General features: G+C 42.5%; 1 protein-coding gene across 1 annotated transcript in view; it reads left to right on the plus strand.

The window, feature by feature from the left end:
• Positions 1 to 26,578, plus strand: part of rbfox1 (RNA binding fox-1 homolog 1) — a 196,655-nt gene that overhangs the window by 88,855 nt on the left and 81,222 nt on the right. Inside the window, exon 2 of the mRNA XM_073494853.1 lies at positions 2,696 to 2,989. Coding sequence (XP_073350954.1) covers positions 2,696 to 2,989 — 294 coding nt within the window. The remainder of the gene's footprint in view (positions 1 to 2,695; positions 2,990 to 26,578) is intronic.

Consider the following 26,578-nt stretch of genomic DNA (forward strand, 5'->3'; position numbering starts at 1 on the left):
ATGGCACTGCCATCTGGGAATGCTACTGCCATCAAGGGTGTAGTTGGTTTGCGACAATGTTTGTAGGTGGTGCATGTCAAGTGGCATCCACATGATTCAAATGTTTCCCGCCAGAACATTGCATTGCAATGAGATGACCAATATTTTTCAGTTGAACTGTCAGTGGTTTTCATGTTGTAACCCTAACCCTAACATTTTTCAGAAGCCCTAGATGTTTGCAGGCCAGGAGCAGGGTTGAGAGGTCTAGGGAACTGCTGAGACATGTCTGTAATAACAGCAGAATTTTTCTTCATGGAAGCTGAAGTTTAGTCTAAGCTCGCAAGGTAAATGTGTTAAAATCATGACAATCATGTTGTGGAGCTGATTCATCTTAGAACATGGACAGTAACCTAGACCCAGGAATATGTTATTTTTTTTCAGACAGGGCAATGAAAGAAAAGGCTGAATGAGAGATAGCATTGTGTTACAGCAGCTGGCCTGGATGTGATGTCATGACTTTGGCTCTATGTATGAGGCGTCGGAAGTTGGACAAATCAAATGTAAACATCTTTTGCAGTTTTCACTGTAGTTGTGTGCATACAGTTTTCCTGTGCAATGATGAATTATAAACAACATTTTAGTTCAGATAGACAAACAATTGATTTGTGTCTTGCCCAGTTGGACCTGTTTCAGCCCAGCTTCGCTGCAAAGCGTGTATAGACCTACCGCTTCACGAGAGGACAGTGTGTGAGTGTGACAATTGCCTCCCCTCACTGCAAAAAGTACCAGAAGGTTCAGTAGCAGCAGCAGGTGCTAATAACAACAGCTAGGAAGGAATATAGTGGAAAGAACCTGAAAGGAGTCTGGAGGAGGAGGTTAGGGATGATCGGTTGGTTCATTCATTGAATCTAGTTTTCCTAAACCTAACCAGTAGTTTTGGTGACTTTATTTTGAAAGTGCATGTTTGTTACTGCTAACTTGAACAGGGAATGAGACCATGTGTTTTTTCAAAAGTTGCAAGGTTAACATTACATGGACATGATGGACCGGCAGGTCTATTACAAGGCTTGCCATGATCCCACGTTACCTACCTCCACCAAGGAGCTTATGTTTTCACCTGTGTCCATTTGTTTGTTGATTTGTTGGTCAGTTTGTTAGCAGGATTACACAAAAACTAATAAACGGTGACTGCAATGTTATTGCAACTGATGTAAATGATGGCCAGAGCTGACAATAAAACCAAAGTGTACTAAACCATAGCTTTCCTTTGAAGGTACTGATCAACCTTCAACCCCTTTATGTTATCTGGTAAAGAGTTCCACTGAGTTTTGGACACGTGGCAACAATACAATATGTTATGAAAGTCAAGTCAATATAAGATGTTATGGTGCTCTCACAAGTCTTTAAAGGAGCAGGAGCCATGGCATTGGATATTTTAAACACAAGACAAAAATCTGTCGACAACTGTCTTTTGAGGAAAAGTGAGACAGTTCTCGAGTAGATGAAACACACAGAGAAGCATACAGAAACATTTTATTCAGAAGGAGAAAAAGTCCTCCTTGCTCTCTCTCTCTCTCTCTCTCCGTGCACTTATTCAGAATTGTAATTGTATTCCTTCAGTTGCCTGAGAGTGTGTGCATGGGGATGTGTGTGGAGTGCTCTGCCACGTAAAGCATATTTCAGTCTTCTAAATGTGGTTCTCATTACACAGCAGAGTATTTAGCCAAGACTCACTGTCTGCATCCCTGTCCCTCTCACTCACCCTCTCTTTCTTTTTCTTACATGTGGCTGCCCCCCCCTCGCAACGGCTGAGATATAAATGCCCCACAGGAGTAATCTTTCTCACAGACACACTCACTCACACATGCTTGCACACAACACAGTTTTGGGGGGTACATTCACTTTTTCCCCCTCAATGTTTGCACTATTTTTGTGACATTGTTACAGCTACAGCCAGCTGAAACCACATTCCAAGAACTCATAACATTCACCAACACTCTTTTTTTTGTTTTTTAGGACCTAAACAGTCCTTGCTGAGTTGTTTTATAGGTAGTTTCTGTGTTTGGTCATCAGAAATCTTGGATGTTGGTTGTTAAGGTCTATGTAGATCCTCTCTATGTGGGACTACTGGAAATCAAGACGTGTTTCTTTTGTCCTCCTATATGTCAGTACAGTTAGGGAAATTCTTTCCTTTAATCCAAAGAGTTTGTATCTATGTATGTATGTGTGCCCTGATACACCAAGTCACATAATAAGTTCCATAACATGATTAAATTATAATGTTTCTGTTGCTTATACACTGACATGTGGCAACAATAACAAAAGGATTCTTTCTCTGGGGGCAGAACACCTGCTGCTTACTGGAGCTGCTGGTAGCAGTTTAGCTCACTTAGCCGTGCAGCTAGTAGTCCGGAATGGGAGCTTGGATGAATGAAGGAATGTCAACCAGCTAGTGGTACTAGATGACAAGTCAAGGGATGACCAATGTCACTAGGATTCATCTTCTGGGGATCACAAATGTATGTACAAAATGTAATGGTAATCCATCCAAAAGTATTGGTTATATTTTAGTATTGCCTCTATTGTTCCTCTGTTAAAAGCTTAAGAGAACTGGAATTTAACCTTCTTTAGATTGCAGGAAGTGAGCAAAATCTCCAATAATTGAATACTGAAATGGCCTTCTAAATTAAAAAGTAAATCTCTTTTGTCCATACAGGGTACCCAGGACACACCGGCACCTCCGGATCCATCCATTGCCCAGGCTTACCCATCAGCCCAGTTTGCCCCCCCTCCCCAGAACAGCATTCCAACCGAGTTCACAGCTTCACATAGCCATCCACATCCACACTCCCACCCACATCCACACCAGCACCCAGCAGCACCACAGGACTACACCGGAATCCAGGCCTCAGTCAGTGAGCATCAGCTCAACATGTACCAGTCCCCACAGAACCACAGCGAGCAGAGCGGGTCAGACTCCTGCAGTCAGACGGTCACCGGCACAGCAACAGTAAGGCATCATGGGAGAAACTGGTGGTTAAGTTGGATAGCTGTCTAGATTTTAATGTTTAATGTTTTGTACCATTTTTTTAAAGTTATTATTCATTTTAAACAATTAAATTCTGCTCTCTGTATCTTGCTTATTTAACATGTGCAACTGAGAGAGATCAAACTGAAACATTGTGGTTTTTGGAGAACTTTTTAGGGGGTAATGGAATGGACTTTTACAAAATTTTTCTAATATCTTTTGTTCCAAAAGCATGCTTCAAAAAGAGCCGACTTACAAAAGCGAAGTCCAAACTAAGAGGAGCCAATGCTCTCCAGCAACACTTTACTCTCGCACAAGGCCATGAGGAAAAGTGGATGGGATAGGGTTGATGCTGGAATGGATGTGGCTAGAGGGACTTGGGAGTGACACCCTGCTGTGCCCTCTGCTGTGATTGTTACCTCACCAGCAGCTTACAGTGAAACAAAAAATCACAGCAGCATAAAAGAGTTTCTGACAGATTTCTTTGTGGATGCGAGGATTTCAACTATATCTGACTGCACTTGCGTGAACCATATATACTTTGGTTGTGTTTGTGTTTTTGTTGTGGTTGGTCTGTAAAACAAACAGCCAGTAGCGGTGGGGATACCTGCGTTCTACTTTCCCCGGTAAATACACTGATACCTTCACTCGCAGCTATGTGTCTGTGCTAGTGGTCATTACTGCTTTTCATTACATTGGGTAGATGCTAAACAGACTGCTGCGGGTTAAAACAGCCCATATTTACATTTGATGTAGGTGGTAGTGGTAGTAATTATTACGGCAGCAAAGGATGGAGTCAGGAGAAGTAGAATAAAGAGACCAGCAAAGCCTGCATGGAAAGGTCTGGGTCAGGTCAAACAAGCACATGACTTTCACCCAGGAAACCGCTGTTCATGTCTTGTGTGAAAGCAAAAGGAAATGGTGAGTCCTTCTAACTTATTTTATTGAAGTTATGTCATATACGTAACACAACTGAAGTTACAAACGTAATGTAGGTATGTTTTTAACTGAAGTTACATTGTATTTTAAGCCGAACCAGGATGTTTTCCTAAATCTAACAATTTTTGGGTGTAAACCTAACCAAACTGCGAGCATACGATGAAGGTCTGGTATGCCTGTTGCTGCGACAGTCATGCTAATATATGTTGATTTGGGAGTCACTGGCAATTGACCTATTCAGTTGTTAGTTAGGTTTGTGTGTTTGTGTGTGGCGGGGTACAGACTGAAGACACATAGAATTAAATAATAAAAACTGAATAAATGAATCTTTAACATTCAAGGTGTTCTATTACAGGTGCACTTAAATCCATCAAGCGCTTAAAAAGTGATGATGTATATAGTTGTAGTGTTTTATATCTTCATCTATGTGAACTATAAAAAAAAGAAAACAGAAGTTCTGTGTAAATCTCTGCTATATAGTTACCCTACTTAAATCATGTTTAGTTTCCGAAATGATAGATAATGTATTTTCATCTTTACAACAAATATGTCCTTCACTGACTTATTTTGGATTCATATTTTAATTAAGTTCAATCACTTTTGAGGAAAATATTAACTGTGAATTAAACATAAGAGTTTAATGATTTCTTTTAACCAGAAACCATGGTGGTGGAAACTTTATCAGCCCTGAGAAGTTTCTGGAGGTATTCCTTTCAGACATCCATTAACAAGTTAGGGCAGCCTGAGCGTAGCCTTTGCTGCACCACTTGCACATGCTTGTCAAGCTCATTGCTTTGGGCGCATGGTAATAACTAGACTACTCAGATGAAAATATCAACATTTTTATCACCCCCTGTCTTCCTTCATCTGCACTATGATGACTTAAAGTAAAAGAAGAGACAGAGCATCAACATAAAAATGTAAAACTGAGGGGAACAAAAATTGGATGTGAAGTGAAATGGACATGTCCCCCTAAATCTACTCAATTTACCAAAACTGTCTATTGTAAAGAGCTTTTACAGTTCACGGACCCATCCACTTCCTCAGCTTTGTCTGACTGCCAAATGAGAAGGTTTAGGTAATCTAAATGAACTCTTTTTTTTCTCTTGAACTTTTTCAAACTGTCTAATCATTTCAATGCTTGTGCTTTTTGACCGATTTGACTGAGCAAATCCCCCATGTCCCAGACCTTAAAAAATACTTTATTTATCTAATGTATCTATAAAGCAAGGAATCTCACTGTATGTCATTTGCATATCTCGAGATTGTTCATCTGATTTACTACACACTTGGCACGTTTGTTGCTCAGGGAGCAGGGAAGTGCAGCACGCACGCAACATGTTCAACATGAATACATTTTTAATAAACAGCGAACAACATGGCTCTGCAGACTGAAGCTGAGCTCACGTGATCCCTCTCACATGATCTTATGGGCAAGCAGACATACACAAAATGGAGATTAGCATGGTGCAGTAGCTTGCTGTAGTAATGTGTTGCAGTGAGAAATAAACAAAAGCAGAAGGTTAAACAAGTCTGAATGAGTGGGGAGATGCTGTCAACACAGGTTTTCTATTTTTCAGAGAACTGGAAAACTGGAAGTATGCCAGCTAACGCTAGCCCCCAAGGGCTACAATGTTCAATTGAAAAGGAATTGCAAAGACGCCTCATTAACAGGAAAGCATTCATTTTTCCCTAAATTTAATTGTGCGCTATTGCGCACGCATAGAGAAAGACGTGTTTTCCGTGAGCTCCAGCCAAGTGCAAATTTGATTTCTATATAAAGCACCGTGTAACGAATATTTAAGCGAAATACCTCTAATATCATACTTTTAAAAGTTTAAGTTGACGTTTGCACCGTATCCTGCCTGAAAATGACTGATTCTCAATCAAGACGTGAAGCTTCGAAGACTACTAGCACTACTCGCTCAAAGCCAGACTCTCCAAAAAGCATGGCTAAAGGTAACAATGGTGAAGTGACTAGCATCGAGGCAGACACTTTGAGTGCCACCAAATTCAAGCTTTAAAAGTGGACATATGTAGCAAAATTGACTCTAAAGTGGACTTGCTATCCGGCAATCTCCGTACCAAAATTACAGCCGTTAAAGAGGAGCTTAAGAACTCCTTGTCTGACTTGCAGGCTACAGTGGATAAGCATAGTGCCACTACTCATGATCTGGAGTGCTTTGCCACAGCACACAGCGACACTGTCGCTAGCATGGAGTTCAAACGAATTATCCACAGAAGTGTGTGCACTAAAAACAAAATGCGATGATCTGGAGGGCAGGCAGAGAAGACACAACCTTCACATACTAGGCATACCTGAGGGAGATGAAGGGTCTCGTCCTACTGAATTCATCGCTCAACTGCTTCAGGATGTGCTGGAGTTGGAGGAGAAGCCTTTGCTGGACAGGGTGCTTCGTTCTCTCCATCCAAAGCCGAAGAAGGGGAAGCCACCGCAAGCATTTGTCATCAGAGTGCACTACTACCATGTCCGTGACCAGATTCTCCGACGAGCAGCTGAGGCATCTCCATTACTACGCGAGGGTAGCAGGCTGTCTATCTTCCCTGACTTCACGGCGGAGGTTGCAAAGAAACATGCAGCATTCGTGTCGGCAAAGAAGATTCTGAGATTTCTATAGTGAGGTCCACAAATTCACTGATCCGGATGCAGCAATGGCCTTCGTCAACACCGCAGTGCATGAACCAACAGATTAGGATAGGATTGCAGTAGGCTATGTTTTACTGTAACCATGCCGTACTTTTCAGGGGCTGTCTTGAGAAGGTCACTGAATGTTGCATTTAAGTGAAACAGCACAAGTGTCATTCAGTTAGCCTAATCATCCATTTGAATAGCCCCCATCTATGCAAGTTCTGCAAGAATTCTTTATTTTTTCATGTTTATTATTGCTAATGTGAATTAAAAATACTGTGCTTTTTGTAACCTTTACATTTGATACATTTATAGCATCTGGCCCAGTGGGCGAGTAGTGAGTTAATATCAAAGTTTTCTTAGGGAGTTTGATGTTGTGGTCCTTAGGGAGAGTAGGTGCGCGCGTCACGTTCAGGATGACGCTTCAGCAGTTTGTGGTTTGTCTCTTTGTCTGCATGTTTTACCAGTTGTTTTTAGTTTTTTTGTCTTTTGTTTGTGTACGGGCCTTCTGATGTATACAAAGGTAGCTTCTGACAATTCTGTGAGGTTTCACTTGCTATTGTATTACACACTTACTGCTTTATCTTTCTCCACTCTTGATGTAATATGATCTCACAAAGCAGTCCTAACCCTACTCTCCAATCTGGTGGACACACGCTCAAATTTACTAGCTGGAATGTAAAGGTACTGAATCAACCTGTCAAGAGAAGCAAAGTTCTTCACCACCTTCAAAGTATGGGGACTCATATTGCTTTCCTACAAGAAACGCACCTGAAAGCAGATAATCACTCTTTGTTGCATAAACGGTGGGACTCAGACTACAGCTGTAAGGCAAGGGGAACTGCAATTCTCATACACAAATCTGTGCCATTTACTTTATCGAATACCAAACTAGATAAAAATGGAAGATATGTCATAGTAACAGGTAAGCCTTATAATACCCCAGTGATCTTAGCCAATGTCTATGCCCCCAACTGGGACGCTGAACATTTTTTCAAGTCCTTTTTGTCTTCTTTCCAAGATATGCAGTCTCACTGCCTCATTTTGGGAGGTGACTTTAACTCCTGGCTTAATCCTTCTTTAGACGGTTCCTCTATGAATATGAAGCCTCAAACGAAATCTGCTAAACTAATTAAATCTTTTCTAAAAGAGTTTGCTATATCTGATGCCTGGCATTTTCTGAATCCAACTAGCAGACTAGCAACTAGCATGACTTTGTAAAATTCATGTCCACTCAAATTGATGTGTTTATTAAGACAAATAAAACTGAGGACACTTCTCCCTCTACCCTATGGGAAACATTTAAAGGAACTTGGGGCAGGATTTGTGAAAAAATAAACATGCATTTTAAGTTTTTAATGCTAATGGGTGATGAAGCGTTCAAAACCAAAAAGAATGAGCCCACCCATGTATCTCTTATGTGCTGCATAATGTACTGCAATTCGGTGTCCGAATTTCCCGCGCAGTCCTGCGGACGTGACGTAGGATGACGCTGAATGCGCATCCTCGACGGCTTTCGACTTGGATACGTGAAGAAGACAAGCGCGATGGTAATGGATTCTGCTACGGCCAGCAAACGACCCACCACCACATAAAGTCCACTAAAAAGTCATTCTAAGAAGAAAACAAAGGTTTTATCAGCGGCATGTCGTGAGTCGAAACGAAATTACGACCAAAGCCGGGCTGGCACCCGAATACACATCGGATACGCGTTCGGCTCATGGAGGCAGCTTAGACTTGAATTGGGACTGAAAACAGATGCTGACTGGCTCATTTCCTAGTAACCAGGTAAGAAAACATCACAGGTCATGTTTAGAGCTTGATTTGAAAATCATATGTGATCACCGAGAACTCGGAGTGACCTAACGTGCAAAGTAGCGTTAGCTGCAAACATGTAACTTAGTCCACCGCTGTGTAACACTGAATAGTTACAGACTGCGCATTTTCCACGGTCCTTTAGTCTGAAACCGAATAGTTAGAAAAATGTCCCTTTATATATGGGACCGAAAGCCCAACCTGTTATCCGGGAGGTGACGTTAGCAGCTGGATGTAGCCACAGGCTAACGGTTTGTTTGTGTCTGTGTAGCAACATTAGCCGCTAACACACAGCAATCCCGTATCAGAGATGATATTTCTGTCCCTCACTATGCTGTCTTTGCTTTCGCCTGTGCCTGTCAGACTGCATCAACCGTAACGGTAAATCGCCACGCTTGTGTGTCCCTACACACAGCGAGCCGGCTTCCCGGCTGCTTCGTGTGTGTAGGGGATAAGGCATCAGCTGCACTGTTGTGAAGAGTTCATGCGCGCTACCGCGCCAGCTTGGCTGATGGCTGCAGTTACCCTAACGTAACTGTTAGTGACTAAGTGTCACTATTGATAGTGTCACTATTGAGTCTTATTTCTTGATACTGCCCCAAGTCCCTTTAAAGTGTATACCAGGGGTCATATGATCTCATATGCACGCCTTGAGAAAAGAATGAGGGAAAAAATAATTGCAGATCTAACGTCTCAGATCTCAGAATTTGACCAAAATTACGCCTCTTCTCCTTCCCCAGATGCATATAAACAAAGACTTGTATTACAAACTGAATTCAATAACTTGTCAAGCACTCTTGCTGAAGATCTGCTTTTTAAATGTAGATATGCTCAGTACGAGCAGGGTGATAAGTCCAGCAAGCTGCTAGCTCACCAATTGCGCCAAAAATCCTCAGCCCACCAAATTCTAAAAATAAACACACACAGGCACTACAACTGATCCACAATTAATAAATGATCAATTCAAAAACTTCTACAGTCACTTGTACACCTCTGAGAATCAAAGTGGGCTGTCAGAGTTGGACTCTTTCTTCAGAAACCTCTCCATACCAAGCTTAGATACAGCCTCAGCATCAGGCTTGGAACAACCAATCACATTAGAGAAGATTTCTAGAGCAATCTGTGCTATGCAAAGTGGCTAATCTCTGCAGCTCCTATAGGCCCATCTCATTGATCAATGTGGACGCTAAACTATTAGCTAAGGTGTTGGCTATGCGTTTAGACTCAATCCTGCCTTCGTTAATATCTAATGACCAAACTGGATTTACTAAAAACAGACACTCCTTTTTCAATGTTAGACGTTTATTTAATATTATATATGCCCCCCCTTCACCCACTTGTTCAGAGGCTGTTGTCTCTCTGAATGCAGAGAAGGCCTTCGACCGAGTGGAGTGGAAGTACCTTTTCTATACTCTAAGGAAGTTTGGGTTCTGTGAAAAAATCATTTCCTGGGTGAGGCTTTTATACTCCCTCCCCTCAGCCTCTGTTAGAGCTAATAATATAAATTCAGAATACTTTAGTCTCCAGCGTGGTACCAGACAGGGCTGCCCCCTATCTCCTATACTTTTCACAATCACCATTGAGCCTCTTTCTATAGCTTTACACTCCCATCCACAAATCTCTGGAATCTTAAGAGGAGAGGTGGAACAAAGGGTAGCACTGTATGCAGATGATCTGCTCCTTTTTCTCTCCAATCTCAGTTTATCACTGCCAAATGTACTTTCCACACTGGAGGCCTTTGGGGTAATCTCAGGTTACAAAGTCAACTATGACAAAAGCGAGCTGTTCCCTTTGAGTGCGGTTGCGCACAACTTTCCATCACACAAAGTACCATTTAAAGTAGTTTCTAATAAATTCACATACCTAAGTATTCAAATTACAGATACCTTTAGACCTCTTTAGAGCAAACTTTGAACCTTTGCTTACTAGAACCAAACAAGATCTAAAGCGCTGGTCCTTACTTCCCGTATCTGTAGCTGGACATGTTAACTCTATTAAAATTAATATTTTACCAAAATGTTCTTATCTCTTTCAATGTCTACCAGTCTACTTAACAAAAGCATTCTTCCGTAAACTAGATAGTTTGATATCAGAGTTCCTATGGCAGGGACGGGCTCCAAGACTTCGCAAAGTTTACTTAGAAAGACCAAAGTGTCTCAGTGGTCTTGCTTTACCCAACTTCCAATACTACTATTGGGCTACTAATCTGTGTGTGATGCACTACTGGCTGCAAGCCACCGATCCAAAACACTGCTGCCTGGCTTAGTATTGAAGCAGCCTCCTGTAAACCATCCTCTCTTCTGTCACTCTTATAATCTCCAGGAAACTCTCCTACTGTGCGATACACAAAGAACACAGTAGTTAGGTCTACTCTCAAAATCTGGAGGTAATTTAAACATAATTTTGGCATTCTTCCTTCTTTGCTTCATGCCCCTATTGAACAAAACCATTCATTCCCCCCTCTGCATGGGTACAAGCAGGTATCACTTCTTTCAGTGATATGTACATAGAAGGAACCTTTGCCTCATTTCCGCAGCTGACAGCTAAATTCTTTTTTAAAAAGTATTTTTTTTCCCCAATATTTACAGATCCGTAGCTTTGTTCAAGCTGAAATTCCTAATTTCCCCTCAAAACCACAAGATACACAACAAGACATATTTCTAGAACCAGTTTTTAGCAAGAAGGGCTTCATTTCGTATGGTAGAATCTTTTCTGAATACAATCATTCCTTGTCTTCCATTAAGACACTCTGGGAACAGAATCTTGGAGAGGTGTTTGATGAGGACATTTGGGAGAGAATCTTGTATCGTGTCCATTCCTCCTCTTTTTGTGCCAAACATGGACTAATACAATTTAAAATTCTCCATTGCACTCACTGGAGTAAAGAGAAGCTCTCTAGGATTTACCCTTACATAAAACCCCTTCTGTGATCGATGCCAGCAGGTTCCAGCCTCCTTAATTCATATGTTTTTAACTTGTCCAACTCTCCATAACTTTTGGACTGAAATTTTCAATACCCTATCTACTATATTAAATGTGCCCTCTGACCCTATCCTAGTAACTATCCTGTTTGGAGTGCTACCCTCTACCCTACTGGTGCCTAAATTCAAGGCTGACTTTATAACATTTGCCACCCTATTGGCTAGGAGATTGATCTTACTCAGATGGAAATCCACTCCTCCCACAGTTTATCACTGGCTGAGAGATATTTTGTCCTACTCTAAGCTAGAGAAGATGAAGGCTACATTGCATTGGCTCTACCGCTAAATTACACAAAATATGGAATCCTTTTCTTGAACATCTGAAATCAATTCAGTTCCCCTCTGCCAATCTGTAATTTGTATTGTACCTTTCTAGATTTGTGTAGTTTTTGTGTTCTATAAGTAAGTGGAAATAACATTTAATGTACATATGCACTTTCTGCAGGACCGCGTCATTCACAAAAGCCCCCTTTTTGTTTTTGTTTTGTCTTAATTTTTTATTTATTTTTTGTTGTTGTTTTTTTTGCATGTATGAGTCTTTAATTGTAATCTATACTGCGTCTATAAGTGTGTGTGCGTGTGTAAGTGTATTCAAGTCCAAAATTTGACCCAGAGTTTGAACGAGTTTCAATGAGTCATGCATTTCTGGGTCCTACAATTTTGATCTCATGTTGTTGTTTGTAAAACATTTTATGCACTGATATCATCATTGTATACTACCAACTTAAAAAGAAAACTAATAAAAATAACTTGCAAAAAAAAATAGCAGGAATGGTAACAGAGAAAGCGGGAAGCCTTGGCGTGTGTTTGTGTCGACACTAGCTTGAGGGGACTTGTAAAGGAGACGAATCCAACAAATGACTTTATCCCCAAAACCCAATTTTTTTAATACCGCAAACAGGTATTCCCACTGTACCTTGTCAAATGCCTTTTCAGTATCCAGGGAGAATACAATTTCCGGGAGTTCAGACGACTGTTTGGAGTAGATAACATTAAAAGTGTGCAAATATCAAAAAATAATTGGCATCCCTTTATAAACCATTTTGCTCTTCAGATATAATATGGGGCAACACATTCTCCAAATGTGACACAATTGTTTTTGCCAATACCTTTACATCAACATTGAGCAGAGACAGTGGTCTGTAAGAGCCACAGGAAGTTGGATCTTTGTCCTTCTTGAGAAGAAGTGCTACAGATGCTTGCATTAGAGTAGGTGGTAATGAACCCCTTTCCAATGATTCATTGAACATAGATTGGAGCACTGGCTCCAATTTTCCACTAAACTTCCCAAAAAACTCAAGAGGAAACCCATCTGGGCCGGGAGCCTTGTTGGATTGCATTGCTTTAATCAAATGCATTTTTTCATCAAGAGTAAGTGCAGCATTCAACTCTTTTGCCAAATTACAGACAACAGGATTATTGAGATCTTCAAGGAATTTCCTCATTTTTGTAGCATCCGCTGGAAATTCAAAATCATATTACGCAGAGTAAAATGATTTAAAAGTAGCATTAATTTCGATGGGAAGAATATTGGAGGTGTTTCTTATTTGGGATATCATATGTGAGGCAGCCTGTCGCTTTAGCTGATGAGCCAGAAGACGCCTTGTTGCCATATTCGTAATATGAGACACAGGTGCGTAATAGCAAACGCTCTGCCTCCTCGGTAGAAATGAGGTAAATCAAGACACTGCTTAAATAGTTCTGGAGAGGGAATCAGCATAATAATAATAATAATAATAATACATTTTATTTGTACAGCGCTTTTAAAAACTCTCAAAGACACTTTACAAGAATAGAAAACATACAAGAATAAATAAAATCAAGTGCATGGTGCATAAAATCAAGTGCATGGTGCATAAAATCAAGTGCATGGTGCGATAAAAGGAGAAATATGTAGAAATTTATGGGTGAGTAGGAGGAGCTTGAAGTTGATTCGGTGTGGGACAGGGAGCCAGTGAAGGTTTTGGAGTACGGGGGTGATATGTTCACGGGAGCGGGTGTGGGTGAGGAGGTGGGCAGCAGAGTTTTGGATGTATTGAAGTTTATTGAGGACTTTGGAAGATGAACCATAGAGGATGCTGTTGCAGTAGTCCAGTCTTGAAGTGATAAATGCGTGGATGAGAGTCTCAGCTGCAGAGAAGGAGAGTAGTGGGCGAAGGCGGGCAATATTTTTTAGATGGAAGAAGGCAGTTTGGGTGAGGCGGCTGATGTGCTGTTCGAATGAAAGAGTACTGTCCAGGATAATGCCAAGGTTACGGATGGAGGGAGAGGGAAACAGGGTGATGTTGTCAAAGCTGAGGGAGAAGTTCTGGGTCGATGTGGTGAGGGGTTTTGGGCCGATGAGTATGATTTCAGATTTGTCACAGTTTAGTTTGAGAAAGTTTTTTTGCAGCCATGATTGTAGTTCTGACAGGCAGTTTGTGAGGGTAGAGTGGGTGGCAGGGGTGATGGATTTTGTGGAGATGTAGAGTTGGATGTCGTCGGCATAGCAGTGAAAACGAAGACCATGACGACGGATGATGGAGCCAAGGGGGAGTAGATAAATGATGAAGAGGAGAGGACCAAGCACTGAGCCCTGGGGGACGCCTTGAAGCAGGGGGACAGTGGAGGAGGAGCAGTTGTTGACATGGATGAACTGTTGTCTGTCTGAGAGGTAGGATTTGAGCCAGGAAAGAGCGGAGCCGGTGATGTTGAGAAATGTTTGTAGGCGGGACAGGAGGATGGAGTGGTTGATGGTGTCGAAGGCTGCAGTGAGGTCAAGGAGGATGAGTATACTGAGGTGGCCGGAGTCTGCAGAGAGGAGGAGGTCGTTGGTGATTTTAAGGAGAGCGGTTTCGGTGCTGTGTTTGGGGCGGAATCCAGATTGGAAAGGTTCATACAGTTCATGAGAGTGGAGGTGGATTTGGATTTGTGAGGCGACAACACGTTCCAGAATCTTTGACAGGAAAGGGAGGTTTGAGATAGGACGGAAGTTTGAGGTGGAGAGGCTGTAGTGGGGGGGAAGTGCTAAGTTGATTGTAGATAGTGTCGATCTTAGACTGAAAGGATGCCAGGAAGGAGTTGCATTTGTTGACTGTGAAGGAGGTGAGGGTGTTGTCGCAGGGTTTGAGGAGTTTGTTGATGGTGGAGAAGAGAGTCTTGGGGTTGTTGGAGCCAGAGTGAATAAGCTGAGAGTAGTAGGTGGACCGTGCAGCAGTGAGGGCGTTTTTGTACTCTGAGAGGTGGTCTGTGTAAGTGTTGAGATGGACTGTGAGACCGGTTTTCTTGTAGAGTCTTTCAAGCTGGCGCTTACGGATTTTCATTTGACGGAGTTGGGGAGTGTACCAGGGAGCTGAGTGGGTGAAAGAGACTGATTTGGTTTTTAAGGGGGCCAGGTTATTGAGGCAGAGGGACAGTGTGTCGTTGTAATGGTTGACCAGGTCAGTGGGGTTAAAAGTTAAAGGGGGGGTGGACAGAGTGTTGGCCAGCAAGTCAGAAAAAGCTGAGGGGGAGATGGATTTAATGTTCCTGAAGGTAATGTTGCGTTTGAGTTTTGGGGGACGCAGGGGGGTGATGAAATCCATGATGATGGCCAGGTGATCAGAGATCTGTAGGTTGAGGCTGGAGAGTTTATGAAGGGTGAGACCGGCAGAGCAGACTAGGTCCAGGATGTGGCCGCGACAGTGGGTGGGGAAGTTGACGTGCTGGGTGAATTGAAGGCAATGAAGCAGTTCCAGGAGGTCTATTGCACTTTTGGAGTTAGGGTCATCGATATGGATATTGAAGTCACCCAGCAGCAGGATTGAGGGGGATATGGCGGATAGCTGGGTGAGGAATTCGGCGAGGTCTGAGAGGAAGGAGTGGTTTGGTTTGGGGGGACGGTAGATGATGGTGATGACCAGGGGAGTGGGACCAGGCAGTTTGAGGGCAATATGTTCGAAAGACTGAGCAGGAGGGATGGAGATAGTGGATGCAAGGAAATTTTTCTTGAAGATGGCAGCAACGCCACCTCTCATTAATTGCAGATGAGAGTTCATTAAGTCTAGAATTTAGTTTTTTGTTAGAAGTGGAGTAAGAAATAATTTCCCCCCTAAGATACGATTTAAGTGTTTCCCACAGTAATGAACAAGAAGTGGATTTGTTTTGATTAAAGGCAAGAATGTCATCAATAACGGTTGAAATGAACTGACATTCTTTGTCTGCCAAAAGAAGGGAGTTAAATCTCCAAGGTGGAGACCTACGTCTGTAGGTAGCTAACTGAATATCAAAAAATACAGGTGCATTGTCAGAAATTAAGTAATCGTAAGACTACACAGGTGTTAAGAGTACTACCTACAAAAAAAACCCAATCAATTCTAGAATAAGAATGATGTACTGGAGAAAAAAATCTCCACAGGTCAACAATACTATTGTGCAACGTAAGTCAGAGAATGTCTTAGACATGGCTGATTGAGATAGACTGCGAGAATTAGATCGGTCCAGTAACGGGTCAAGGATTTAAATCCCCTCCAAAAATCAACGAATGTGTATCCAAGAAGGAGAGGCTGCTCAATAATTTGTTAGCAAATTCAGCTTAATCAAAATTTGGAGCATAAACCTTTACCAACAAAACCTTTCTTTTCAGTAGCAACAAATACAATAAGGTACCTCCCATTCTTATCAGCAATAACATTTGTGGATGAAAATTGTGTTTTTTTACAAACCAAAATGGCAACCCCTCTTGCTTTAGAATTAAAGTTGAAGTGGAAGACCCACCCAACTCACCCATGAACGATGAAGTCTGCGGTGATCTCTGTTCCAAAGGTGTGTATCCTGTAAAAATACTATAGCAGAGTTTAAATGTTTTAGATGATTGAAAGCTTTAGACCTTTTAATCATTCCTTTGATATTCCAACTAATAAATCTAACAGGTGAGAGCCCATCCCAGCAATACTGGGAATTATATTGCTGTCAATTGTTCAAGACAAATAAGCAACAGAAGTGCACGTAGCCCAAGAGAGCTGAGGAAATTTATCCACCCCTCACAAATCCCCCCCATACACACACACACACACACACACACACACACACACAGTCTCCTGGAACATAGGAGACAGCAATGGAATACTCAAAAACAAAAAGACATCCACAGTAATTGTGAAACTGACTAGAGAATGAGCTGAACAAATAAAAAAACAAGCAAAAGAGTGAAGAGAGGACTCCTGCAGACCTCAAATTTAGCATAATAGTGTACGCCAAATCAAAAATAAAGTGTAGCGAAAATTAAAACACCTGACCAAATCCAGATTGAGATGTTGTCTGATCTAAGAATGAACAGTAGAACCAGTAGGCAGCTTTGGTACTACAAAGACTTTAACTAAAAAATACCCAACTCCTATTCCTATGGAGAAGAATACAATCATAGGCAGTACATTAATTTTGCACCCTGGTAAAGGAATAATAATAATAATAATAATAATGATAATAATGATAATAATAATAATAATAATAATAATAATAATAATAAAGAAGAAGAAGAAGACGTGTATCAACTGCACAGTGCAAATCAAGGTGATTCTACTAAGCGTCTCCGAGTGCTGTCTGAAGTCCTGCATAAAAATGTCCTCACAGCAGCCAGCAACTTGAGCTTCAGGGCCCCCATATAAATTGAAGGCTCTGCCTGGGGAGAGGCAGTCTCAGTGGTTGGAGAAGTATCAGGGGAGGCTGTGGTCGAGGCTTGATGAACTAGGCCTTGTTTGTCAAATGAACCCGGGGCTAAACTACCCTCTTTGCCTAGTTTGTAATCGAGCCTTGCAAATCATGAGATTAAGACCATTAGTTGGTTGGTGTTTATAGTTTACAGCTTGTAATCAGTCATCAACAATAGACTGCAATGCTTTACCAGCTCTCCTTTAATCCCTCAAAACTTTCAGAATCTGCTTCATCAGAAATGCAGGTCTTGTTCATGTGCTGGAAGCTGAGAGTGTTGTGCAATGTTTACTTTGCTGCAACCCCAAAGTTATCATACAGGAATAAAGAGTGTGTGTGAGAGAGAGAGAGCATGTTGCAAGCAAGAAGACCGCATCTGGAAGTCTCATCAGCGCTCCTGTAGCTCTCAGTCAGTGTGCCTGCTACACTCCTTTCCCCACATCATCAAACCTCCTTCTTCCTGTTTTTTTTCCCCTCCTCTTTTCAGCCACGTCTATTCTGTGCCTCTCTGTGACTGGGAATCAGGGTTTATCGCTTCAGCTGTTTGCCCCAGAAGTAAATTTTATCCCCAACATAACATGATAAAAATAATTACAGAAGATTCTGACAACAACATTAATATTTGGTGATTTTATGTACAACATACTTATTTGATATCGCCATGGACACTTTTTAATTTATCATGTGTGTACAACGAATAACAAGACAGAGTCACCACAACGAGTTTTTCACAGAGTTGAACCTCGTTTGTGAACGACTGAGCCTTTCAATGAGCCTTGCATACCCAATCATGACACTATCACCTGTTACCAATTAACCTGTTCACTCTTTCGTTGCCCATGTCCAAACTTGTTTGAAACAGATTCCTGGCATTAAATTTAGAATAATCTGAAACTCAACATCAGTGTGTAGCAGTTTTGAAGTTTTTTTTATGTTTTTTTAAACACACAATGTGGATATTTTTTTAAATAATGTAATGCAAGAAAATACCACTGTGCTCTCTGGATTACAACGGTTTAGAAAAAGTTAAACCAATATTGGGGGAAAAAAGCATTGAACAAATAGTAAAACCCTGTGAATAGATGGAGTTATTTGCATAATGTTTTGTGGCTAGAGGTGGAAATCGGCCTCTTTCAGCCTCTCTCTCTCATTGGGATGAGTGTGTGCTGTGTATGCATCTTGAAAGAATGACCTCATCTGGTCGGACTGTTTATAGAGCAACCTCAGACTCGTCACTCCCCCCTCACTGTGAGCCCCACAGTGTCTGCAGTTAAACAGAGACAGGGGAATTCAGAGAGTGAGAAAGTAGATTGTTATAAACTTCTAATCAAACCCACATTTTTTATGTACATGGAAAGGTGTATTAGATATTTCCACCCATACACTAAATTGCCAGTTTTTGGAAACAAAAGTGACATGGGTGACAAAGTGTGTGAGGAAAAAAAAAATACTGAGAAAGTAATTTCATTCTTTGTCAGAGACTGCTCAGAGAATGCTCTAAGAAAAGATTCCTGCCCTTTCTGATATCATGATATATCTGGATGATTCCATTCCACTTTCAAGAGAACACAGTGGACGCATTGCCATTGGATACAATTGCTAATATTACTGAATCCATCCATGCTCCCCAAAGCATACATTTTTCCAGAACTTGGTATGTGTTGGGTCTGTCCTATATGTCAGTATATTGTATGTATGTGGTATGAAGAAGAGCATGTTCATTGAATGTACTGATGTTTTTGGTCAATGGTGAAGTAAACATTCATTGCAATGTGCAATTGCATGCAACTAATGAACATAACTCCTGCAATAGTTAAGTCCACTCATGCACTGTTTTATGACAACTAGCTTTAAATGGAAGAGGTTAAAGGATAAGTTCACCCAAAAATGCAAATTCAAGTTTTGTAGCCCTCAAAACTTTTCTGGAGCACAACAATAGTGTTGCACCACTCCCCTGGACAACTTAAGTAGCTGGGGACATCTTTTAAAACCTAAGACAAAAAGAAAAATACCGCTCGTCTGGCCTAATCAAAGAGATTTGAGAAAATGAAATGAACATGATCTAGTCCATCTTTCGAGACTGTGAAATTGAACCATGAATGTGACCTCTTTCATTTTAATCTGTGTGAACCGAAATTTGAGCTAGCTCTTGTTAAAGGAATAGTTCACTCTAGAACGAAATTCAGTCATTATCGACTCACCCTCATGCTGATGAGAATTAGAGTGAACTATTCCTTTAAGTGTGAACTTGCACAACACTGGCCTAAGAGCTCTAGTGAAGCTTTTGACTACAGTTTGTTTTTTCTTCACTGCTTCTGTTTATGAGCAACCTGTTTGAGGGTAAAGATATTACTTTCAAAATACATGTTTTTGAACATCCAGCCTTTTCACTGCATTACCTCTCAATCAATTTATTGTCTTTTATCTAGGAATCAGATTTTTGCCATCATCATTGTTCAGTATTGTTACAGCCCTGTAAGGCCAGGAGATGAGGGGAGAAACATAGTAAAATGAAACCGGTTGTAAAGGAGGGAAAAGAAAACAGTAGGTAGTTGTTAATCTAGAAATGGTTTATTTACAAAAAAATGACACTAATCAACAAAGACAGATTCGTCTCCAAAAGAAAATGTGCAGTCTGTAGTTCAGCTACTCTGGCTCCTGCACACCACAGCTGCCCAGCCCACTGGCACCAGTAGCACTTCCTGCCACCCGGCCTAAGTGGCAAATAGGATCAGGTGTGGACCTCCACACACAAGGAGAGGGAGAACGAGGGCAACACCTGAGTGGAAACAAAAAAACACAAACATGCCCACAACACTAGGGCTGCAACACCCTATCCCATAAGAACAAACCCATAAATTTGTTCATTCACCCTACAAAATAATTTAGGCCTCTACCACAGGTTATACTCACCTTGACACAAACGCACACCTCTCAATACTCACGGTTTTTCCAGACACAGCACCAAAATGTCAACAGGAAACACAAAACTAAACCTCACCTGCGAGACAGTGCATCTGCCACTACGTTGTCCGCTCCCTGTTTTGTGACAAACCTGGATGTTATACCCCTGTGATAACAGAGCCCAGCGCATCAGGCGCTGATTGTGGTTGCGCATCTGGGCCAGAAAACACAAGGGGGTTATGGTCAGTGTAAACAACCACAGTGGATGGGCTGGAGCCAACATACACCTCAAAATGCTGGCTTGACCATGGCCCACTTGCTTCCCCAAATAAGTGACGGTGGCCTTGCCGAACTCACTTGGCAAGAAATAACATCAGTGATGCCTTAGCCAACGGCTGGAAAACCTCTGACAAAGTGGACTCATGCTCCACCCACGAGTAAGAATACACTAGAACATCATCCAAATACACGTTGCAGTTTGGCACATCTCCTAACACCAAATGCATCAAACGCTGGAAGGTTGCAGGCGCATTCCTCAGGCCAAAAGCCATCACGCCAAATGCGGAGATAGCAGACGCTCTGGGTGTTAACGGGACCTGCCAGTACCCTTTCAGAAGGTATAACTTTGTTATGACAGTGGCAGGACCAATGCTGTCAATACAATCACTGTGACAGAATTAACCTTCCGAAAATCTGCGCAGAAACGTGGTGTGCCATCCACTTTAAGAGCCAGCAGACACGGGGAGCTCCAAGGGCTGCAACTAGGCTTGGCTAAACCATTTTCCAACAGATATTTGGTCTCTTGCTTCATCACCTCCCTCTTTGGGAGTGGACAGCAATATGCATGCTGCTTAATGGGCGCAGCAGAGCCAACGTCGATGTCGTGAGACAACACACTGGTTCAGGAAGGCACATCACCAAACAAAGAGGGGTACGAGTGGAGCAAATCAACTACATCACTATGCTGCCTGTCAGGCAGGTAGGACAGATGGGACTCAATGTTTACCAATAGTTTTGAGTTACTCAGCCTACCAGACTGCTCACCGTCATTGCGCTCCTCCAAACCATCGTCACCCAGGAAACCCACACAAGCCAACGAAACAGAGCGCTTTCCCACAATCTGACAGGTGCGGCAAGTTGTACAATAACTCACTACCTCTGCCTTCATACCCGGCCAAAAGAAATGTTTGAGGATGCGATTATATGTTTTGGTAACACCCAAATGACCAGACCACAAGTGTTCATGCGCTAGCTCCAGTACATGCTGTCTACACTCAAGAGGAACAACTATTTCGTACACTGTACTCCAGTCCTCATCAGTACCACCTGGCTGTGAAACCCACTTGCACATTAACACACCCTTGTAAACAAAAAACGATTGCTTCCCATCACACTCGCCAGCATTATTCTCAGCTGCAACAAAACACTACACCAAGGATGGATCCCCTTTCTGGGCGCTGATCAGAGCTTTTCGCATCAGCAGCAAGGTGTCTGCAGGTGCAGGTAGCTTGGTTTATGGCTCCTTGGGTGCGCAATCCACCGCATCACCAACAGGGGGCAACCAATCCTCAGCCAGAACAGAAGCAAACAATGAATCACACAAATCAATATCTTGAGTCTGCTTAACAGACTGCACACGAGTCAGCACATTAGCAACAAACACTCCTGGATGATGTTTAGCCAGGTCGTCGCGCTCAGACTGAGCGATGGGACCAACAACAACCTCTGGCACAGGAAACACTTTACCACCAGCCACGCCATTCTCCATAAAGAAATCCACACCATCTACAGGAAAACAAGCACGTCCAGCTACTGGGAAGAAACCAGTTATCAGTTTACACTGGATGTGGACAACATGGAGGGGTGCAGGTACAAACCCCATTTCAATGCCTTTCACAACTGCACTCACGTCACGGGCAGACTCGGCACCCAAAGGCAGTACACCTGAGAGGATGAGGGAATGTGAGCAAGCCGTGTCTCGGAGCACTGTGATTGGATGCTGGTCCTCGGCTTTTCCTGTGAGGGAGACATAACCTGTCAATATGAATGGTTTAAAACATTCACCAGGCTCACCTGAAACATTGGGCAGATCCACCAGGGACGCAGTCTTAATGAGCCCAACACCTTTGGGCCACCTCAAAACTGACGCTTGCTGCCTACGCTTCAGAGACTCACAATCAGCCACTATATGACCAGGCTTATGACAAAAAAAATACACAAGTTCTTGACATTACCAGCCAACTGCGGTACAGAAGTCTGAGTAACTGGCACATCAGTTGGGGGTTTCAGAGTAGTACTAGGAGTAAATTAATCACGTTTAATAAACACTGATTTGTGCGTGAGGGCAACCTCATCAGCCAAATATGCGGCCTGCTGCAGAGTGGCTACCTTCTGCTCATTCAGATAAACCACAACTCGTTTTGGTAAACAGTTTTTAAATTCTTCCAGCAGCATTAACTCATGCATAGAAATGAAGTCGTCAGCCCCACAGGCAGAACACCAGCGGTCAAACAGTAGCCCTTTCTCCCTCGGGAAGTCAGCATGCGTTTGGCCTGATGTTTATCTGAGGTTGCGAAACCGCTGCCTATATGCCTCAGGCACGAGCTCATACACACGGAGAAAGCGCTCTTCACCTGATCATAAACCAGACTGTCTTCCACTGAAAGAGAAGCACAGGCCTCCTGGGCCTTACCAGTTAATTTACATTGTAATAATATGGCCCACACATCCCTCGGCCACTGCAAAGCAACCGCAATACGCTCAAATGCACTGAAATATGACTCAACCTCGCACTCATGACACGGGGGAACTAGAGAAATATTTCTACTTACGTTGAAAGTGAACAGACCGTAGCCTTTTGCAGCTCCAGCTGGCACATCATAATAGCCTCTGCCTCCACCCCCAATTTTTTAAACTCCAACTCCCTCCAGAGCTGAAACTCTTGTTGCCGGAGCTTAAACTCCCATTCCTCCCTCCTCTCCTGCTGGTCTAATTGCAAACAAGCTATCCTGAGCTTTATCTGGGCATCTACCCTTGAGCCAGGAGAAGAATCGACCGAGGCCATGACCGCACCACCTCTCCCACCTGAGGAGCAGGGCGGCTGGCGACCGAGAGCTCTGGCAACCCGGGGCGGTCCTCGCTCACGGCCACCAAGCCAGGAGACTCCGACACAGGTACAATAAACACACCTTGCACAACTAACCCGGTAAGGACAACAGCTTTAAGCTCTCGCTTCACCAATGCCGTTGAGACAGGTATATCATAATGAGCAGCAATTTCAAACAAATCGCGCTTCCAACACAGCTCAAGCTGACCTACAGTAGGATTAGCAGGAGGGAGAGAACGAGGGCGACACCTGAGTGGAAACAACACAAACACACCCACAACACTAGGGCTGTAACAAGTATAATGTCTGAAACCGCTCTACATTCAGCCTGACCTGGCCTCACATATCAGTTTCTGATGCCAAAAGAGATGAGATGAGATGCTTTGTCTCACGGTCTGTTTGTTTTATTTTTTCACTGCGTGTGTAGGCGGATGTCACCACCAATGAGGAGCTCTGCACAGATGGCAGTCGCTGCCATGTGTGTACACTCCTTTCCATATGTGTCGGTATATACCTAGGCGTTGCGTGGAAGACTCGCAGTCTGCTGGCCTTCTGCTGCTTCTTTTCAAGCTCACACACCCACACAGGCACATATGTACATGTGCACACACACAGACACACACAAACACAAAGCGTGTATTTTTAGCTGGCTTGCAGCCTGGGACTGTGTGAGTAAAAGAAAGAGAAAGCAGGAATGGAAAACATTGTCTTTGTAGGATCATTATTTTAGCATTTTAGATATGGGTATGGCAGCAGTCTCCATTATTATTCAACTTAAGATCACCCCAACGCACACGCACACACACAAACACACACATACGCAATTTTATGTTACATAAAAGTCACACACTCTGCATTTAATAATTAACACCTCTTTGGACCAGCACCTTTTTGACTATGTCAGAGAGGTGTTAACTCAATTTAACTGTTGTATCTGCCAGGTTTTATGTGTTTTGTATTGGGTTGTAATATAGTCCATGTTATCCTTCCTTGTCTGTATATTTGGGTATTTATTTATGGAATAGTCTTGTTCATGGTTGAATTAGCGCTAAAGCCAGCAAACAGACACACAAACAGTTTTTTTAATACACACACACAAACACACACACACTTGAAGTGTAACAGGAGAATGTGGAGTCCTCACTTGTGTGTACAGCCATTGGTCTCACTCACACTGAGAGCTAAAGGACAAACACAGACTGCTGCTGGTACTCTGTATATGCATGAGCATCTAGTATGTCTGTGTTTACATATTTAAATCTTTCCAGTTTCCTTTTTGTCTCATGCAGCATTTTCAACGTCTTTCTAATCCATGGGCTCCAAGGATCCGTGGCCTGAGGTCTTGATAATGTTTTCTCACAATATGAGTTATTAATGTATGAACTAACCTGACATTAAAGAGGACCTTCAAAAACACATCTTTACCTGAACATGCCATCTTCTCAATTTAAAGAGTGCATTCAAATTGCAACTAAGAATGAGTTACATGTAAGTATGCAGCCCAGTCTTGTCAAAGTGTGTAATAGATCAACCCACTACATGACAAAGTGTGAGTATGAGTAGTTTCCCTGCCCAGGCGCCAAAAATACATGTGTGGGTCAAGGTACAGTACACACATAGGGCGCTGATGGTGTTAGTAAAGTGCATGACTCTTTGAAGAAAGTAGTTATTATAAATGAAACCATCATCTTTTCCTAAACTTAACATTGGATGCCTTTATTACCTCTGCCAAGGAGGTGTCCATTTGTTGGTTGGCTGGTTAGTTGGTTTGTCAGCAGGATTATACAAAGACTACTGAATGGTTTACGGACTATGAAAGCCTGCATGGAGGATGGGTCTCGGCCCAGAATAGACACCAGGAATTTTTTCTCACTTTTTTCATTTCAGGTTCTGTTGAAACCGAAGTCGAAGTGTTATTTGCCTCTGCATATTAGGTGTTTCCTGTACAAACTCTTAGATAGGCAAGGACTTGTCAGGGATGTTGATTGGCATTCATCTTAGGCAATAGTTAAGCACAGAATGGAAATTACACCCCCCGCCATGCAGCTACATGTCAAAGTAGCAGACTGTCTCATCGGATCCGGGAGCTCCCAGTGAACACAGACAATTAAGTGATGAAAAGGCTGGCGGGACCTAAGGCAGCATCCAAGACAGCTGCCAATTTGACGATAGGAAATACACTACCAAGGTGGTTTTCTTGCAGGGTTTGGCTCCCAGCAACCCAGGATCTAAAGTTGGTCAGCTACTAGGAATGCTAATGTTAGCTGTGTTGTGCTCACGTCACACGAGGCACCATAATGTAGTGCTTCATGCAACAGTAATAGGGAGTTTTGGGTTAAATTAGGCTATCAATAATAATTAATGATTATCAGGGATAATTATTAATTATGATTAATAATAAGATCCAATTTACATTAGATCACCTCAGGGCACCACCCTTGAAGAAGGGAAAAGATAGCCAATTCACCAAATCAGTCTCAGAAAAGGTACTAAACTGTTTGTAACTCTGATTAATAATTAATTTAATAACTACAACCAATATTACCATAACAGCTAGTAATGGTTGAAGGATTTTGGAGTTCTTGACAGAGTTGAGGTTGGCAACATTCACTCTTGTACAATATTAAATAGGCAGCTTGAAGGTTCAAAAGTCTTTTATTTACACAAATGAAAACACACTAACTAACATGTACTATATACAGATGTGTGTGTATGTGTGTGTATGTGTGTGTGTGTGTGTGTCTGGCAGAACAAAGAAACAATGGTGGTCACTGATATCACATGTGGGTGTGATATGCTCCAGGCTCAAGGAATGTGTGTGTGTGTGTGTGTGTGTGTGTGTGTGTGACGTGATGCCGGGTTATAGAAGATGGTTAGTTGCATGCAAAGACCCTGAGTCTGTGTGAAGCATCATTCGACTAACGTCGAATAAGCCATCTGTGGACACACATAAATTGAACACATATGCATTACATCAACCAGAGTTTAAAGTCCTGTGCTTAGCCGTGCTATGCTATGCTATCTAAGCCCAGTTCAACGTTACCAGTCTTTGAAGAAATGGTGCTGGTGGTTGCAGGAGAATGTTGGGATTCCAATGTTGAATGCTGTTCTTGCTGTGCAAGGACTGATGAAAGTCGGCAGAGGAGGAAACGGTTCGCACTTGTTTGGTGCTCCTCAGACTGTGAAGTTAGCTGGCAAGCTTTGTGTCGCAGCTGCTGGTGCTAACTGATCAGGAATACTGGCAGGACCTCGTGTCGCTGCAGTGAGGAGAAGTTCTTTGGGCCTGCTGCAAATGCAGCTTGCAGCTCTCCGCAGCTGTTAGGCCCAGAAGAAGAGATCTTGAGGGCAGGCAGCCCCGTGGTGGGGAGATGGAGAGGAGCCCTTGAGGATAAGAAGTCGGAGGAGAAGAGAGGCTTGAGGAGAAGAGAAGAGAAGAGAAGAGAAGAGGACAAAGGAAGGCGCTGGAGTTTTGACTATCTGATCAGAGGGGGGTCTGTCACCCTGACCAA

This window comes from Pagrus major, chromosome 23, assembly GCF_040436345.1.
Source record: "Pagrus major chromosome 23, Pma_NU_1.0".
NCBI lineage: Eukaryota > Metazoa > Chordata > Actinopteri > Spariformes > Sparidae > Pagrus > Pagrus major.